The 19342-nt window shown below is 37.7% G+C and overlaps 2 protein-coding genes across 3 annotated transcripts in view; one reads left to right on the top strand and one right to left on the bottom strand.

Moving 5' to 3' along the window:
* cavin1b (caveolae associated protein 1b) overlaps positions 1-8308 on the top strand; it is a 21326-nt gene extending 13018 nt beyond the window's left edge. The window contains exon 2 of the mRNA XM_051881960.1: positions 5708-8308. Coding sequence (XP_051737920.1) covers positions 5708-6571 — 864 coding nt within the window. The 3' untranslated portion in view covers positions 6572-8308. The remainder of the gene's footprint in view (positions 1-5707) is intronic.
* syt5b (synaptotagmin Vb) lies at positions 6768-19342 on the bottom strand. 2 transcript variants are annotated; one of them, XM_051881961.1, is made up of 9 exons: positions 18927-19342; positions 17108-17314; positions 14399-14580; positions 13784-13882; positions 13520-13687; positions 12499-12666; positions 12239-12353; positions 9350-9483; positions 6768-9219 (listed from the first exon to the last, which is right to left on the bottom strand). In XM_051881961.1, exons 2-9 carry the CDS (start codon positions 17280-17282, stop codon positions 9010-9012), a joined length of 1251 nt encoding a protein of 416 aa, XP_051737921.1. In that variant the 5' UTR covers positions 17283-17314; positions 18927-19342; the 3' UTR covers positions 6768-9009. The 2 variants fall into 2 exon arrangements, with proteins under 2 accessions (XP_051737921.1, XP_051737922.1); XM_051881962.1 differs by lacking the exon at positions 18927-19342 and adding an exon at positions 18557-18892.

Here is a 19342-nt window from a genome sequence, read left to right as displayed (position 1 = left end):
AGGTGGGGCGGAGGGTGTTTTGGGAGGGAATCCCTCATCGCCATAGAGACACGGCAGGCTGGAGGCAGGCAGATGTGAAAGAGCTCTTCACATGTGACTGAAAAGAGACGCTTCTGTGAGGCAGTGGAAATATTCCACCATCCACACACAGTGTTTTTCATTTATCAGTCTGCTGACATGTGCAAACATTTTCAGCTCAGTTTCTTGTTCTAATGAGGATTAGCTTACCCAAAAATGAGAATTCTGTCATTAGACTCAACTATTATGATCTTTCAAACCCGTATGGCATGCTTTCTTCTGTGGAACAAAAATTAATTATTTTGAAGAAAACTTCAAACTGGTCTTTAACAGTCTTTAACAATCTCCAAAAGCACCATAAATGCAGTCAAGACTATATTCTATATATTCTGAATCCATGTGATGGCATCTGTGTGAGAAATAGACTGAAATTTATACAATATATTCAATGAGTCATTGTGCTGAACTTGAGAATCAATCTTGATTTTTGAATAAATTGCTCAGTCCGAACCACTTCAAAAGAATGATTGATTCACTAATCTGGTTTTAAAGTTAAAGTTAAACGTTGAGAATTAGGGTCTTAAAAATTCTACTTTTGTTTCCCAGCGTATGGGTTTGGAAAGACATGAAGAAGAATAAATAATGACAAAATTTTCATTTTTGGTGATTTATTTACTCTGTGGTGAACCATAATGAAACATTTTATGACATTTTCATTTTTTCATCTCATTTGTGGAGATATAAAGTTGTGGTATGTGAGGAAAGAACTTTTCATCAAAAATAAAATAACAGATACAGTCTGAAAAAGTGAAGGACGGATGAATGAAAGTATAAAGAAAGGACATTTCCGCTGACCAGCTGAGACTGAAGCCAGCTGATATCAGCATATGACAAAACTACCTGAAAACACATGAGAGAGAGAGAGAGAGAGAGAGACAGATAGATAGCAGATAGAGAGATAGTTACCCAAACCGCACACCATGTGACGCACACAAACACACACAGTCAAAAGAGCTCTTGTTGTTTCAGTTTGTGTTTGTACACACTGTGACAAACACACACGCACATTAACTGTCTCAGAGACATACAAACAACTCTTCTGTTCATGTGCTCATATATTATGTCAGTCTCTGTAGCCCACGGCCCTCCATGCTTCTGTGGTTGGCTCATGGAAAAGTCAAGCAGTCTCTGAAAGCAACTCATATGTACTTAGTTGTGTGTACGTGCAGACCACCTTGTGTTTAAGAGGAAAAATAGGGAGAAAGCCATTGCATGACTCCATCTTTATTCACCAAACCAAGATGAGGCAGAGACAGAATGTAAAAGAAAGAAAGGAGGAATTCATTTCTCATTCCTTAAAACGTGTTGCTGCTTCAGATATACTGTGTTACTTGTTTCTAAGGCAACTGTGTTGTGTGTGTGTAAAGGGTGAGATGGTGATTACACTTGAACCATATTTCAAAAACAATAGAATTATGAAATTACACATAAAGATGTACTCAAGTCCCACTTAAGTTGGTTAAAAAAACACTCTAAAGTAAAACTTACCACATTTAATACAAATTTAAACTATAATACATTTTGCATTTTGCAGTTAAGTGTCCAAAAACATTAAATTCAGTTAAGTATATTCTTTTAAAATTGCATTGTATTATTGTATACTCTTTTTTTTTTTTAAAGTGTGCTAAAGTGAACACTATTAAAAAAATGAATATCCTTCAAATTTTGTGGTTAGATTTATAGATCTCTGTACAGACCATGTCAGGCACACATGAAGTCAAAGTTGGTTTATTGTTACTTCTCTTCTACAAAGTAGAAGAAACTATCCTCTTTCAAATCCACTTGCAGTGCAAACAGCAAATGTGTCATGCATTTTACACAGATTACACTAAATATGGACCATATAAGAGCATAATAATAATCATATACATTTCTGTCTCATGGTTTGAGAGGATTGCCTTTCAAAAGGGAACAAGTTCAAAGGGAATTTTTCTTGGGAACATGAAATGTAACTCCCCAGCTCTTATCGTTCCCTTCATACACACATTTGTTCACATTTTCCAATCGTTTCTAGTGGTGGAGTGCGTGTTTCCCTTCCTTTCTGCTCGGCAGAACAATGCAACATTAACTTGAGAGAAGCACTTTGGGATGTGGGCTCACCAAGGTGACTGCCTGACTTCCTCTAACATGTTTCCATCTTACTGTTCTTCCATTACAGCTGCTTTTAGAGAATGTTGTTTACGCAAGATCAGTGACCTTCTGACCTTTGGGTCTCTAGTGCTTAGATTACATGCCCTTTCTAATATTCTGAATTTCATCAGGGTCTGACTGCATATTTTACCCTTTTGAAATAACGCTGTACTGTAATATGCATTTAAAGGGCTTTGCTTATGACAGAAAAGTCCATACTTTTGATTGCGTCTTGATACTTGAGACTTCTTTGTACTGTGTGCGTTAGCATGTAAGCATTAGCATCTAGCTAAGTTCATTACCTTAAAATTCATTAGGGTAGTGTGTTGTTCGTCGTATACAACATAAGAAATTATTTTGCTTGCATGGACCTGGATTTAAATTCGGCCTGTGACATGACCTCTCTCCCTCCATTTTCCTGTCAGATCTCCGTTTTATCTGATACATGCAAAATGACCATTAATAAACTTGACAGGCTTCACTTTGACCCCAAGAAATAGTTTGAAAAGCACAGTATTCTAACCATTGTTGATGTATTCACTATTGAACAGAAAGTTTTTTTTTTTTTTTTTTAAGTTATATTTATGGGCTTTTTGTGTCTTTATTCAGAGAGGACAGTAGAGAGCAGACAGGAAAGCATTGGGCGGAGAGAGAGGGGCGGGATCAGCAGAGGACCTCGAGACGGGAATCAAACTCGGGTCGCCGTGAATGCATTTGCTCCATATGTTAGCACACTAACCACTAGGCTATCTGCGCTAAAAGAACAGAAAGTTTGTTAAACTTGATATGGCTCTAGGTGCGGTTTTCCATTTTCGCAGGCGAAATCTAGTAATTTCTATAGGAATCCAATTGGAAGTTTTGCGAGAGGGCAAAAAAAGTTTCCCTGGTGGATTTTGCTTATGTTCAAGTTAGTCAGATTTGTGAAAGCTAACTGCTTGGTTTAAAAGTGACTTCTCTGTGCTTCACTAAACTATTGACAATGGACAGTGGACCTTTGTTTGCCTGTGAAATTTCACTAAAATTTCGCTAAAATTGCACGGAGGGAGCGGAGCAGAGGGAGCGTTTTCAATTCATTCCTATGGAAGTTGAGCTTCATGCTCGCACGTTGCATTGTGGGATCGAAAGCAGACCGGAGAATGCGTCAAGAGCGACCGAGAGTCTTGAGCAGTTCTCGACTTTATGCAACTGTGACATCTGTCTTGAGCGTTTAAAAATATGCAGGGTGTGCTGGATTTAGTGTATAAATCATATTGTTTGCTTTGCATGCTGTTATATGTTAAATATTGCAGTTTGAATACCTTCGTGATTATACCCAGCAAGCAATAGCCGTCATTTCACCATCTCAGTTAACTGTAGAACCGATATTGTCTGGTTATAGTAACCCACTTCTAGCCAAAATAACCTTGAATTTGGTTACATGTCGTTTTTGCCAAACGTTTATGATATTCCATCATGTAAGCAAGTCAGTGATTACAAGGTTTGGTTTAATTTCTTTCACATGTTCTATGCGAAGCCTGTGCATAGCCATGATTTAGCTCCTAGTCAGACCGGCTATTTGTATTCTATTCTTGGGTTATGGTTAGACGTATATTAAATTTTCACTGACAGCCCAAATTTTGCCTTGTTTTAGCCTAGACGTCAGGGCTGTGTTTGGACGGTTATTAGACGTCTTTTAAACAGAAAATTGCTTGCTGGGTACTGGCTGGGTTTACAAAAGTTTATAAAAATCGACAGGATATCTTTTCTTAGGGCATTTGGATAGCTTGCCTATTTCCAAATGTAATCGCATGAATATCTGATGATTATATTGTCTGTGTGTTGAAAACAACATATATTAAACACATTCGCTACAGACATACCCAGCGGAGGCGTTATAGCGTTGTCTTCCAGGATTGCCAGGTCTGTGCAACAAAAAAATTTGTACGCCTGGGGGGTGTTTTGGGGGTGAAATCGTACATACGGGGGTGGAAATCAGGAAAACAGCGAACTTGGCAACACTGTTGCCAGCGGCACTGAGCAGAGTTTTGCCGCTGTAGTGGGCATGCACTATTAGGAGGAGGAGCCACAAAAGTCTGTTAGGGCGAAAATTTTCCAGTTTTGCCTTTGACAGAGCTTTTATTGCTCTTAATAGTTTACTCTAATATTTCTCTCTCCATTTGACACAAAATAAACTCTTCAGCTTAGATAAATAAGGCATACATCATCCTCATGGTACAACCCAAATATTATGACATTAATATACTATTAATTTGAAATACATCCATCCCCATTTGCAGTATGAACAAGTAGGATGAATGAAGATACGTTGTCTCAGTATGACATGTCTGTTTTAATATGTGTTTGGGGGTATTAGATTATTCCAAATACAAAAACCTCCAGCATAGACCCTTACAGTACCATAAGCTTACCAACATTTTTTTGTTTGCTTGTTTGTTGTTTTCTGTGTAGATAATTTGTCCCAGCTTGATGCAGAGGAAAGAATAAATCAAACAATGAGAAAAAACATCCTTAAGCCTGGGAATGTTGGCAAAGACATTAACAGAGCAAAATGGGATGACTCAATGTATCACACTAACGGAAAATATGTCTCCTTTACAAACAAGTCAGAGCATTGTGCTGTAGAAAAAGAGTGCGCTTGGGAACGAGGGGCTTCGCGGGATGGAATGCTGGGAATTAGGGTCGGGCAGGAGGGTGGGAGACAGGTCGGAAGGGAAGGGCGATGAAAGAATGGAAGAACAACAAAATAAAGAAAACAAAAACTCTGTTGAGGAACATAAGAGGAACAGCAGTGAGTCATGCATGTTCTCCCTGTGTCTTGACACAAGACTAGCTTTTATTTGCATATTTAATCATTTTATGAACACATTTACTAATACAGAGAGAAGTAGGGAAGAAATTTAAAAAAAAATGATAATGAAGGTGACTCTTATAAATGACCTTTAAAATGATACCCACCCTAAAGTGCATGATAAAGTGTTTGTAGTGACTCTACAAACATAAAATCATAACAGTGACCCCGGTGAAATCAAATGCTTTCTCTAATAATAGTCTTGTGAATTCAGCATATGGGTGGGTGTGGTTTTGTAAGTAAGGTCACCATCAATGTTAGTACGGATGCTGAACAATAGGGCCATTAAATGGTTTAAATAAAGACAGGACATTGATTGTTTTTGGTGGTGCTTAGTTTGGAGATTTGTTAGTTTGGAGACACTTTTGGCAAAGAAGGCTTATTAATTTCACATTTCCTTAAGGAGAGAGATACAACTATGGGCAAACTAGATTGCATGTTCTGCAGAAATAGTTAGTGGTGCTTGAATAATGGTAGCATGTTTGTAGGTGGCAGTCTGTTTATTAGGTTATGGCTCGAGTAAAAGGGGCCCACCACAAATTCTCTTTGCTTGTATACCTTGATAAAGAAAGACAATTGTTTTGAGGATTATGTATGCGTGTTTGTCCTCATGGCAGTAAATAATATGACTATTTTGGTGTCTCTCTGCAGGACGAGGTGAAAATACCTTCGAAAGTCAATGTGGCCAAGTCTATGAAGTTTCCAGAGCCTGTGGAAGGAGAAGCTGAAGGTGAACACAAAGCGGCCGCAGAGGAAGGAGGAGAGGACAAAGAGAAAGGCCATCTGGACCTGTCCTCTGATGAAGAGGAGGTGGAGATCGAGGAGACCATTGAGGAGTCTCGAGCAGAGCGCATCAAACGGAGCAGCCTGCAACGCGTCCAGAACATCAAAACCGCTTTCTCCAAAGGAAGTATGGAGAAAACCAAGCAAAAGACCAAGGAGAACTTGGAGAAGACCAAACAGAAGACCAAAGAGAACTTGGAGAAAACTCGCATGAAGACCAAAGAGAACTTGGAAAAAACCAGGCAGAAGACCAAGGAGAACCTTGAGAAGACCAAACAGAAGACCCGAGAGAACCTGGAGAAAACACGTCACAACATAGAGAAAAAGATGGGCAAACTCAGCAATCGCATGTCCGTGAACCCCGAGCGCAAGGAGAAGCTCAAGTCCTCGCAGAAGAAGGTGGTGAAGTCTTTCACTCCTGACCACACCATCTACGCCCGCTCCAAAACTGCCGTCTACAAAGTTCCACCATTCACCTTCCATGTGAAGAAGATCCGTGAAGGAGAAGTGGAGATCCAGGGAACCGAAATGGTGGAAGTCGTCGGGGACACAGAGGAGGTGGAGAATGCAGTGATGGAGGGAGGAGAAGATTTGGAGATGGAGATGGAGATGGAAGGTGGAGATATGGTGGAGGAAGATGACGAGACAGAAGACAGCCCTGAGATGAGGGCGCTACTGGAGAGGGGAGAAGAGTTGGTGTTGGTGGAGGACCATGACAGAGACAGCGATTAGTGTGTGTATGCATGTGTATGTGTGTGTTCGGCGCTTACACATTAGAGAAGCTCTAACAGAACATTTGATCGGTAGGAATGCATCAAATATGTTTTTTAACCATGTTGATGAGCCAGCTCAGTTTGATATCAAGTGTGATAAAAATATGATTTTTTGAAAGCACAACTCTCTTAGATTGTAATTGATGAACTGTTGCAAAAAAAAAAAAAAAAAAAAAAAAAAAAAAAGCTTTTGGTTGCTAGAGCATCTGATTCGCCAAACCCTGATTTTTGTCCGCCCAGCCTTTGCGGCCATTAAAGTGTTCTGCATTCTCTGACATAGCATAACCTCTAGTGTGTAGGCGCCCTGAACATCATGTGTGCTGTACTGCTGATCCAGATGTTGGATGTTGCAGGAGAATGTGAATGTGTCCGTTTGCATGTCTGTATTTACGTCTTTTCTAGCAGCAAAATGTTTCAAATTTGAGGTGACTCCATTCACCTAGTGTATGTGTGACTGGGAGATTTACTGTACTAGTCCAAGTTTCTTAAGTTCACTTTGTTTGGTAAGGGGCAGGGACTAGGAGTGTTGACTAATAACATGAATTATGGTATCTGGGAACATTTTTATGCTAGTTGGACAAAATGAACTGAAAAGTTTTGATTATATGAAATAGATAACAGACAGATGGCTTGATCAAATGAACAACAGACATCTTGGACAGGTAGTTCTGTTGTGCTAAGATTATTTGGTCACACTTTATATTAGGTGGCCTTAACTACTAAATACTAACATTAAATACCTAAAACGACTATGGATTTTCACATGTTGTTTTGGAAAATTCCCACATTTTCTGCTAATGAGTTTGAGGTATGGTTAGGTTTAGGAGACAAAAGGCCACCTAATATAAAGTTTGACTGATTATTTTTCTTCTTGTTCTAGTCTCATATGTAGAGCTAGACTGTTCTTCACTTTTAATATAAGGTGGAAGAACAAACCAAGATAAGAAAACCTGAAGTATTGCTTCTAAGTGCTCATTTTACATATCTTTTATATCTTAGAGTTTAATGAATAATTTTGCATTTCCTTAAAACAGGCTGTTACATTGATTTTTTTTTTCTGTCCCATTGTGACAAATTACACAAATTATACATAGTTAAAAAAAGAAGATGAGACCACATCGAAACACCAAAATACACATTTTATCCTCATAATATTTTACATGAGGCTACATGAGATCAATATATTGATGATAAAAGAAGTATAAAGATCTACAAAATGATCTTGGTTTCAGAATGGCATTGCAGTCGTGCTCTATACCCATTTAAAAATATTGTTTGTGTAACATTTGCACGTCCCCTGGTGGACATGTTTGGTAATGTTATAATGGGTCAATGAGCGGTGAACACTTCCTCATTTGTAGACCTATGAGCACAAACATAATAAGCAAAATAGGTATGAACTGCAAAAAGCTACAGCTAATGTCATCAGGACCTCCTGAGCTTGAGTTAAATGCATATGATTATGAATCACTGCTATTACTTAGAGCACAATAATTTCTCAGAGGTTCATTCTCCTCATTGCTCAGATTGTATCATTTCAGTAATTGTGTAATTCTGCAAATCTTCTACTTTAAGCATCTTAGCTTTTTTGTTTTATTTTTGCTTGTGTAGTTCATGATGCATATGAATAGCCTACTCTCTTGTAATGTCACATGTCTTAACCACTAATGTGTTAATAAAGCAATCATGCTTCACACTCAATGAGTGCTGCTTGACTGATCGAAATGAATGTGTTATTTTTGCATTGCATTGTCTCTCGACATTAAAAGTGTGGTTAAATAGAGCACACACAAGAAACAAGTGATACATCTGTTTAATTTGATTTGCATTTTCAAACACAAAGTGACTTTAGCATTGGGAATACAAAAGTGGAACAAAATAAATTTGTAAGTTATATGACAATAGCGATCTATTTATATAAATATAACTATTCGAACTGTTGTCATTTGCATAGCTATTAATTAAATGCAGAAGAGAAGATTTTAATTCTTATCTCATTTTATATTTGCCAAAAATCATAGACATACTCCAAAATTAGCAACAAGTCATCATCACATCTTTAACACAAAAATAACTTACGAAACCATGCAGAGTGACAGTTACCATAAAGAAAACACGTCTACTCCAAACATAAAAAACATGCAAAAAAAACATCTCTTGACGATCTTCACGTAACACAAAAGTACCTTGGGAGAGAAAACATTAAGTGTGAAGCTATAACTCTGCAATGCTTCCATGAAACATAAATAGTAAATATCACTGGTCATGCTAGTAAAGCTAATGCATGCAGTGCCTATCAGTGCCATTCACTAAGTTGCTCAGTAGATGGATGATTCACTGTTACCCTGGATGTGAGCGTACTCTGGGTATATTACCCACTTGTTACCATGACGATGGTTAGCGATGTGGCGCCTTCAGAGCAGCATCCACCTCTTCCTCTGTTTGAAGTACGTGCCACTGGGCCACTGGACGCCGGGGATTGGCCAGCATGTCTGACCAATGGCGTAGGCCGACACCTGTGGCGCCATAACCAATTAAGATTTTGCCGATAGGGTCGTTGCTGCCCAGCTTGTCGTAGTCAAATACAGTGATGAGGAGTTGGACTTTCTGCATTTGAATAGATTTGGACTTTAGAATATGAATTTATTCCATTTTGGTCATCAATGAATTACCTATTCAAATGTGTACATGTATAGTAATAGACACAATATCAGATGCAAGAATGATCACACATCACCTGAATCTGTTCAAATGGGACCTCAAAGCTGAAGCTCTCATTGAAGTATGGGTTCAATGTGTTCTTTTTTACTGTAGTTTTCTTCTTTTTCAGACGCTTTCCATTATGCTGTAACACAATCTTCACATACGGATCTGACACAGGAAGTAGGATCATTATCAAAGTCGTTTAAAGGGGGGGTGCAATGCTATTTCATGCATTCTGACTTATTTACACTGTTAAAGAGTTGCATTCTCATGCTAAACATGGCCAAAGTTTCAAAACACGAGTTGGACGTATGACGGAGTATTTCTGTGCCAAATACACTACTTCCGGTTTCGGACCGGGTTTCGGAGAGTTTTTTTCGAGTATGGCCTGTATGACGTCAAAAGAGAGTGGAATTCCTTGTATAGGCACTTCTCCCTGATAAGCGTGCACACACATATCATCCAGAACAAGAGCAAGAGCATGCCCATCAACGCGTTTCGTTCGGGATACGGAAGCTGAGAGATTTTTCAACAATGGCTGTGTCCCAATTCAGGGGCTGCACCCTTTGAAGGCTGCATACATCATCGAGGCAGTCTCATTTAAGAAAAATAAGCATTAGATTGCAATGTAAGAAATTACATATTTTACACCTCACAATGAATATCAGTCAATTTTATTCCGGTTACTTTTCTTAAATATGACATCCTTGATGACGTCTGCAGCCCTCAAATGCGATCTCCGAAGGACGCAGCCTCCGAAATGAGACGCAGCTCCTGTCACCAAAGGAGTGTGTTTTTGGTTGTGAGGGAAAGATTACCTTTTTCAGCTTCCCAAAGAACCCAGCGTTAAGGGAACAGTGGATGAAGTTTGTTGCACACGTATGTTTGTTTGTTCCTGGGATTTCGGTGATGAATACTTTGTAAACAAGTCGAGTTCTGTGCTGGATTTGCAGATCGTGGGTGGTGAGTAAAGCTGCATCAGATGTCTTTTTTTTGTTGGCAATCGGCGCGCAAGTGCATAGAATGTAAACACCACAAACATTTTTGTTCCCTTTGTATTTATAATGATGTCGCAGCTAGAAGATGATCTCTACGCAAAAGCTGTGCGCGCTTGTGACACTTTAGCTCCGCCCACGGCACTGACGGCAGGCACGCCTCCAGGAGCTCGGCTTTTTTCGGAAAGACTCGGTTTAGCAGATCTATCTTTTATAAATATGATAAAACTAAAGACTTTTCGGATATATGAAGGATGCATTGTTACTGTATTCAAGATTAACATTTTTGCAAAACGCTAAATACGTACCAATACGTACATATCACTGCGGTTTCCAAAAGAAATTAACACTAGAGGCAGTAAAAAAGCAAGCACTCAATTATATTGCACAATATTATGTTATGATCTCAAAACACTTTTTGCGAAAGTGCATGATTTGACTTTGCATCACTTAACCGCTCCATATGTTTCACTTTTCTGATGTAACAAGCTTGCTCAGTAGCTCAGCTGGTATGGAATTGTACTTAGGATGTAGAAGCCTTGGATACGAATCCTGTGAAACATGACTCACAATAGAAGAGCTCAAAGATGAAAGATCAAAAACAAGCTAAAATGGTATGATTATGAATGGTTTTTATGTCACATTTGCTTTGGTTAACACTATCGGGTAGGTTTAGGTGTAGTGTTGTTGGTACATTATTTTAAAACGTAATGGAGCATTAAGCTTAGTGCCAATCACCGGACATTTCAATTCAGAACTGCGGTGATACATATAAAACCAACATAATAAAAACGTACCATATTCATCTGTTTCATAAAAAAAAAACTGAGCATTTTTAGCGCCACTCAGTGGACATTTCACGTTAAAACTGTCACAAAACGTACATGGCGCTATATATTTTAGTTTTGCAAAAATGTTCCCACAGGTACGTTTTTCTAATGAGCCTGGGCTGCATTTCTGAGCGTTATCCTGATTTCCTGTGTCTTGGTTTTTCGATTCTCTGCCTGTTTTCTGATTACACTTTTTGCCTGTGTTTTCTGCCCTGTTGCTAATTTGGATTGTTTGCTCATGTGTTTGACCTTTTGCCTGTTATATGGATTACAATTCTGGAATGTCCAAATAAAGCTGCATTTGGATCTTCAACCCAAGTCTTGGAGCAGTTCGTAACAAGATTTAAGACCTTGCGGGATGTTTTTTGTAGGAAATTGCATAACACGTCATTCTACCGTGCATGTCTCATAAATAGAGAAAGTAGAGTAGTGTATGGTGTGGGAGTGGCATAGGTTATTTGTCACAAGGAGCAAGAAAGCTTGACATTGAGCAGAACAGAGAAGAGTCTGCTGGCAAAAAGAGAATGCGACAGATCGTAATAAAACAAGAATCAACATTGGCTTGGCTTTTCAGAGATGCCAGGAGCTAAAGGATTTGAAATGTTGTAAAAGCGACGTGGTGGTGCCGTTTTTATTACTTTATTAACAGCTGAGTAAGGTATTTTATTGAACAGATCAATTGCCATATGCAGCTCTCTAACAGAGTTCATTGTAAAGCATTATATATTGCGAAGGGTCATTTCATTATGGTTGTTGTAGCACTGTGCTGGAATTTATTTTCAAGGAAGTACCATGTCTATTAATGGTTAAAGCTACAGTAACATATTCAGCTAGTCAGATTGAGATAATTTCCATCTAAACTGGTTATATCTCTTAGTGAATGTTTTATGAGCAGGAGGCTAACTATATTCATCTGCACAGTCACGCAGAGCCGAAGCGCAACCAAAATATCGTTCTTTCGCAAAATGCATGCAGTTTTGATTAAACACTAGAGGGCCAAAAGTTACAAAGTGTAGGCTACCTTTTAATTTATGCTATATCATAGATTTAATTTAATTCAGATCTATTTAAATATTTAAAATGAAATTTGAATTGTACCTGATAAACCACCAACATCCATCTTCTTGAGATTTTTGGCCTCCATTATGTTAACAGTGAGTTTACCGGCAGTGGGCACATAACGTAGAGAAATACAAACGTCTCCAAGTTTCTCCTGTTGAAGAGAAAAAAAAAGAAAGTGAATGGGTACAAATTTAGAATATACAGTTTATAAAGCCAAGGATGAATGATGGCATACCTGAGAATTCAAGCCAGAAGATACAATATAGATACAAATATTGACAGGAAATTTAATGTACCTCCTCCTTTTCTCCATTTTCGAGATCCCTCCATTCATGCAGTGGCTGTGCGAGATCCACACAGTTCATAGGAATCTTTATCTGGCCAATCACATCATGTTTACCAAACCGATCAAAATCAAACACCTGAAGCACCAAAGTTTTACCACCCAACTCAGCATAGGGAATCTATAATGCATGATGAGAAGCAGAAACAAAGAACATGTGAGACACAAACATATTAGCACAAATTAGTCTAGCAGCATTTTGTTTAAAGCAATTTTCTGGCGTTAATATGTTATAAAACATTGAGATGTCTTTACTAAGCTGACAATCCCCAAAAGAGATTCAGCAACATCAGAAACCATTTCAAATAAATGCTTCCTGATGCAGGTAATTAAAGGAATAATTCATCCCAAAAATGTACATTTGCCAGTATTTAGTCACCTTTATGTTGGAACAGAAAAAAAGTAGAATGTTTACGCAGCTCTTTTCCAATGTAAGTCTATGGTGACCATATGACAGATGTGGTCACTACATGAACTGTTGCTGTATAGAAAAGGACAGTGTGAACATTCTTCAAAATTTTTCCTTTTTTGAAAGAACAGTCATATGGTTTGGAACAACATGAGGGTGAATAAATAATAATAATAATAATAATAATAATAAAAAAATATTAGTTAATTTTTACGTGAACCATTCCTTCAAAAACATATATAACATCAGTGATACCTGGACAGCTGTCAATCAAAACATGAATGACAAAACCAGTGTAGGGAAGCAGGGATTTCTGGGAAGTTAGGATGCCACACAAGGAGACAAAACCCTGACACAAAACCTGAGAGAGAGAGAGAAATGGACAAACAAACTACAGGTGGAACTAAACAGACACTAGAACACTCAAAAGACAAAACTACAGACAATAAAATGTTACGAGTCATACCAGACAACCACATGTTCACGCTAACACATATGTAAATCCTCATGTACAGAATCTGGCTATGTACTAGTATGTAAATGAACAACAAGATTTAAGAAAAACCTTAAAGATAAAGGTCTCGTTAAACACAGGGCAGAGGTTTTTGCGCTGGACTTTGGTTTCAAACTTCTTCTTCTTGTCTGGAAGCAGGTAAACTTTTACATATGGGTCAGATGTGCCGCCAATATCCATAGCAGGAAGATCTTGAGCCTGAAGAACTCCAACTATCAACTGTTGACACAAAATTAGACATGTTGATTCCATTTTCTTGTTACAGTGACATCGTCACAACTTTTTAATAAGTATTTTCATACATCAAGAATGTACCTGAGCATCAGTGAAGTTGTAATCCAAAGAGAATTCCAGTTTTCCCAGATTTTCATGCTCCTCCTTTTGCTCTTCTCCCTCCTTCTTTTCTCCTTCCTCCTGCAAGATTGATAGTCATATTTTATACAGTGTGTCTACGCAATATGTAAATTCATATAAAATATCTCTAATAAAAGGAAATTGTGCTGTGTTTTAGCTCAAATCTTAAATCTAGCTACAGGTATTTTTTGTCACACACACACAAGTGCTGTCAAAATGATTAATCGCATCTAATATAAAAGTTTGTAAATCTGTATGCATGTATGTATATGTATATATGTATATGTATATATATATATTTGATGAACCATAATGAAAATTTAAAAAAGCCTTTGAAATTGAGGTTTTGTTTGTGTATTTCGGTAGGCTAACACTTTATTTTTAAGGTGACATAATTACACATGTTATATGTACTTACTATAGTAATAACAGTTATGCATAATTAAAAGTAACTTACCCTAAACCAAACCCTAACCCTATAGTAAGTACAGTTAATTATTATTACTCAGTACTTATTTATGTAACACTGTAACAATGTCACCTAAAATAAAGTGTAACCTGTATTTGTTCTTGCACCTTATGCTCTCCTTCACCCTCTCCTTCAGTCCCTTCTATTTTTCTCCGTGCTGCTCTTTTCCTCTCTCGAGCTTTCTTGGATTTCTTCTTCTTTCCGAAGCATTTCTTGAACATGCAATATGTAAAACAAGCCACAAGGGCAAGAACCACCACCACAATGGCTCCTACAGCCCACATCGGTACTACAGGGAAAAGACAGCTGGTCAGTCTCCATGGAAACAGGTACAGGACAGCACACAGGACAATACTCAATAGTGTCTTATCACATCAACTCAATGTGCTTTTAATTTGAAATTATCATTGTCTGTAAAGCTGAACAAAAACATTTAAATCAAAGTGCTCCATTTATGTAATTTGACTTTTTATCAAATGCAGGTAATGACTCGGAGAATAGATGAAATTGAAGAATGATATTGTGTCCTGTCAGGTTACACAATCACAACAAGATCAGTGTATTTTGTATTTTAATGACATTAAGCACAGTGAGTTTAGGAACTGAACAGAATTATTTATAAATGTAATAAATGAACTGGCTGATCCCCCCCTTCCCACACACACATTAATTATTGGATGGATGGATGGATGGATAAATAGATAGATAGACTGATTGATTGTCACGGTTCGGTGCATACGACAATGAACACTCCAATCCAGAAGAGGGCGTATGCGGTAATGCAATGCTGTTTGCTAACCACCACAACAGTAAAAAGCGCAGAAGAAGAAGAAGAGACATGTAGGCTGTTTCTCAATTCCAAGAACGCAGAGAATGGACTTGTGTTCTCGTGGAGTCTGGTCTTGCCAGGCAACCTTGAAAGAACGAACTCGGAAGGACACGAGAACGCATCATTTGAGAATTGAGATGTGCTGCGTTCTTGTTGCTCAACTGACCGTCCCAGCATATAATAAGTAGAGGCTAATACACAATAAATGCAACATAACATCACAAACAAATGTCATAACCTATTAAAAGATTTCTTTCATATTATTATAGATATTGTTTTCATATAATTTTGTATCTTTTTATTTTACCGCGTGCATTTATGAAAATGAGTAGGCTAGCCTTTGTGTTACATGGTTTGTCAATGTTAAGATTCTTTTTTATATTCCAAAAAAAAAAAATGCAGGCTTTCTTCAGGTTATCACTTTATTAAAATTAAGCAAAACAAACGGACAATGTTTACTTTCACGAGCCGTCACGTATTTGCGAGCTTGTAGCAGCCATCTCATAAGTGAGAACGAGAACTTTAAAGCTTGCAGGCTTCCGTACGTCGACCGCCCGCAGCGTCTTCTGGGATTTTTAACGGTTCGATTCCAGAGATTGTATATTATAGGGAGATGAGAGGGTCTGTATCTCTTACCATTGGAGAAAGTGTAACGGCTAACTTAATCACGTGCGGCACCTCTCAGCCTATTGTGTAATGGCAGTGACATCAGTGCCCGCTGTTCAAAACTCCTTCCCTGCGTACCGCCTATGCGTACCGCCGGAGCGTTAGCATTAGCAGTTACGCTTTTTTGGCTAAAGGTTGCAGGCTTGCCTTCCAGTGGCTTTGTCGATTCTCTAAAGTCTGCATTCGATGCATCCTCAATATCAAGAACACATCGGGGTACTTTCATGCGTCCTCTGTTCTTGCGTTCTTGAGTATTGGAATTTCGACGGTTGATGATGACGTAGAGCAAGAACACAAGGACGCAAGATCGCTGAAGAACGCATATTGAGAAACAGCCGTAATCTCTCAACCAGTGTTTCAACTGCGGAAAGATATCAATAAAACAGCTTGAGAATAATATCTCACGTAGCAGTACATTTACCTCAGGCATTTAGCGTCGACAGCATGTTAGTTCACTAGAGAGATGAACTGTAGAGAGGAGCATTTCGTATATGCACCATATTAGCCTATTCATTTTATTTACTTAAATTGTAATGTCATGTTATGACAGCCACTGTGTAAATGATTATATTTCAAAAATGAATTGGAATAGAGTATTAACTTTATAATTAGATTTAGAAGTTAATGCAAAACCTGCCTAATGAAGTTAATGCAAAATCTGCCATTTTTGTTGATCCTGGAACAACTTTCCAATCAACCAATCAGATTTGAGGGACACATTTACAGTTTAAGTTTAGGCTTACAACCAGGGTCAGGTGCTTTTACATTAGTGTTATTCACATTTCATTTCCCTCTGATTTTATGGATAAGTTATGGGTAGAGTAAGGTTTAGGGTTGAGATAAGTTTTAGACTAAATTTTCGGACAGGAATTTTCAACGTCCAATGTTTCCAATGTTCAAAACAAAATATGTTGATCCAGGAACATGTCTTCCTTGGCAAAATCACGGTAACTGTTGTTAATTGTAACCTTTAATATTATAGTAATGTGCAAGAAAGGGCTCCCTATAAAGTTATACAGCATTAGCTAAGATAGATTTCTTATCCTTAAGAAAATTTTAATTATAATTGAATTTATTTAAACACAGACCGTCATGTTTGTGTACCGTTACACTCCTAACAGATAGATATGGAAATACAAAGAAATACAATTCAATGAATCAAATACATGTGAAATGATACAAAAATTCCAGTGCTTTTATATTAAATATCAACATGAAATGCACAGTTTAATGCTATATTTACAGTAATTATGATGCAATAAAGTAAACTGGTCCTACTCTTTGCTTGCTTACACTTTTATGCTAAAATGTAGATACTTACATGAAAGATGTTCCAGCTCATTCATGAACTTGCTCTTCATGTTTTCATAGTCATGATGAGTTGGGGGAGCAGGATGTGGCTCATGTTCTGGTTTTGGATGTGGTTCAGGTTCTGGTTCTGGTTCTGCCGGTTCAGCAGCTCGTCGAACACGGACACCCATATTCACAAACCTCATGCCAAGTATGTTTCAAGAATCAAATGCACAGCCTGAAAATAACACAACACAAAAAGACAGAGGATGTATAGAAAACACTGTTCAGTAAATCTCACAAAACTTGTAAAGAAATGAGAAATGCCATTCTTGACTTGCTGAAGAGGTTTTTTCCTGTTCTTTTCTTTTATCAAGAAAAGAATCTTTATTCTTGGCTCAGAATATGATCGTGATTACATTGATTTTTTTTTTTTTTTTTTAATTGGCAAAGAGAATCTGAGTTTCCTTGGAAACATGACAGCACAGGAGTCAGTGCTAAAACCAGCTCAAACAATTAGTCTTATACAGTTATGACTAATTCTGTACTATACACTGAATATACAGTCTGTTCACACATTCAAAAGTTGAGCATTTGGATCCGATACCTTTTGAAATAATAGTTTTTCTACATGTATGTTCCCTAAAGCTAGATAACAAACATGGCTGACTCTAATCCATGATGTATTTACCCTCCTCTGCCATATACCATCCATCCACCCCCATCTCTACTGGTCTATGTCTCTCTCTCTCTCTTTCTCTCTCCCATGCTTAACAAGATTATGGGGGGAAAACAGTATTCCAACGCTCAGATAACTCAGATAAACAAGACACCTGTTTGAGAATTTATAGCTTTCTTCCTTTCATTGATTGACTGATTCATTCATTAGCACTAGACACTAAATGACAAGAAACAGCACCACTAAATACATGCTTATCATTAAAATGTTCCAGTTCTTTTGTGCAATGTCTAATTTTGTTTTCAGATTTATGGAACTATTGAGAATCCCTGAATGCTTCTGATTTTATTTCAATATGATTAAATCAACATTTTATTGGGTAACAAGACCTTCTTGGTGCTAAAGCCAAGTGTAAAAATACCAACTGTGGCTAAACATTCCAACAAAAATATTTGGAGGAATATGAAAAGTGGGAACATTGGACCTTAAACGAAGCGAATTGTTTTCTATAATCATGAGGGAATGGATGTGAAGTGAAGTATAAAACGGGTTGACTGTTTCAATCACGATTCATTTGTCAACTAACATTGCTTTGAATATTTACCTAACTAACTTAAAATATGTTCCGATATCAACTACTTTGGTGACACAATTGCTGTAACTCCTTCATCTACGATATCATAATAGCCTGGGTCATTTTACATCAAGATTATTTTTGCTAGTTCGTTTAACATACATTGTTACGCCTTGATTTTCAATAAAAAATAGCTCCATTGTACTATTTATATATCATATACTTACATCAAAATACTTTGTGAGCTTCCGCATTTCCCATAGCAGCATAAAATACACATCGCTATAGATTAAAAGTTTATTATTATTTTTTAAAAGCTGTAGTAAGCGTGGACGCGCCCTGCGCTTTCTAAACGCGCTGCACCATTCGCAGGAATGCAAACGTCATTCGCGCGGATCTTCAGCAACAGGTTACGATGGTAATGTACAAATTTATGCATTAAAATCATTACATATTTGACAAAACTGAAATAATTTGTCCTGATAATGTCTTCATTGCTGATTTGTGTCCTGTCAGGTCTGCTAAAGTGTGATATGAAAATGAAAGAATGCCTCTGTATAAAAAAAAAAAAAAAAAAAAAAAAAGATCACAACCTACCTGATAAATGAATTCCTCTGGATACGTTGGGTGGGAAATACCTCCTTAAGTTAACATTAAGATGATGCCAAGCTTGTTTGCCCAGCAGCCCTCAGGCAGACATGCTGAATTGTGTATGTTGTGACAAGTGTGTGCTGGTGGTTTAACCCCCTCCCCATCAGCTTTAAGCTCAAGTGCTTTCAAATCATTAAAGCGCCACTAATCTCTCTCCCCCTCCCCATCACATCTGTTATGCAGTTATAGAATGGTTCTCCATAAATTCACCAGTCATATAAACCACACCTCTATCTTTATTTTAGGTATGTTACTGAAAAAAAAGAGGGGAAAAAAAAAAAAATTCTCCCCAGTGATGAATATATGTTAATCTTGTGCTCATTTCCGTTGAGAGCTCTTATTTATGTGGCTGCAGAGCATCA

Source organism: Ctenopharyngodon idella, chromosome 23 (genome assembly GCF_019924925.1).
Source record: "Ctenopharyngodon idella isolate HZGC_01 chromosome 23, HZGC01, whole genome shotgun sequence".
In the NCBI taxonomy this organism is placed as follows: Eukaryota; Metazoa; Chordata; class Actinopteri; order Cypriniformes; family Xenocyprididae; genus Ctenopharyngodon; species Ctenopharyngodon idella.
This window is presented reverse-complemented; position numbering and strand designations above follow the sequence as displayed.

What these genes read in the sequence shown, in the direction of transcription:
- syt5b (XM_051881961.1), bottom strand. Translation starts at nt 17,282, where the DNA reads ATGAGGTTTGTGAATATGGGTGTCCGTGTTCGACGAGCTGCTGAACCG. An exon ending in ACAACTTCACTGATGCTCAG is followed by an intron (nt 13,688 to 13,783) that starts GTACATTCTTGA and finishes TTGTGTCAACAG; the next exon opens with TTGATAGTTGGAGTTCTTCA. An exon ending in GGATGTTGGTGGTTTATCAG is followed by an intron (nt 9,484 to 12,238) that starts GTACAATTCAAA and finishes TTCCTGTGTCAG; the next exon opens with ATCCGTATGTGAAGATTGTG.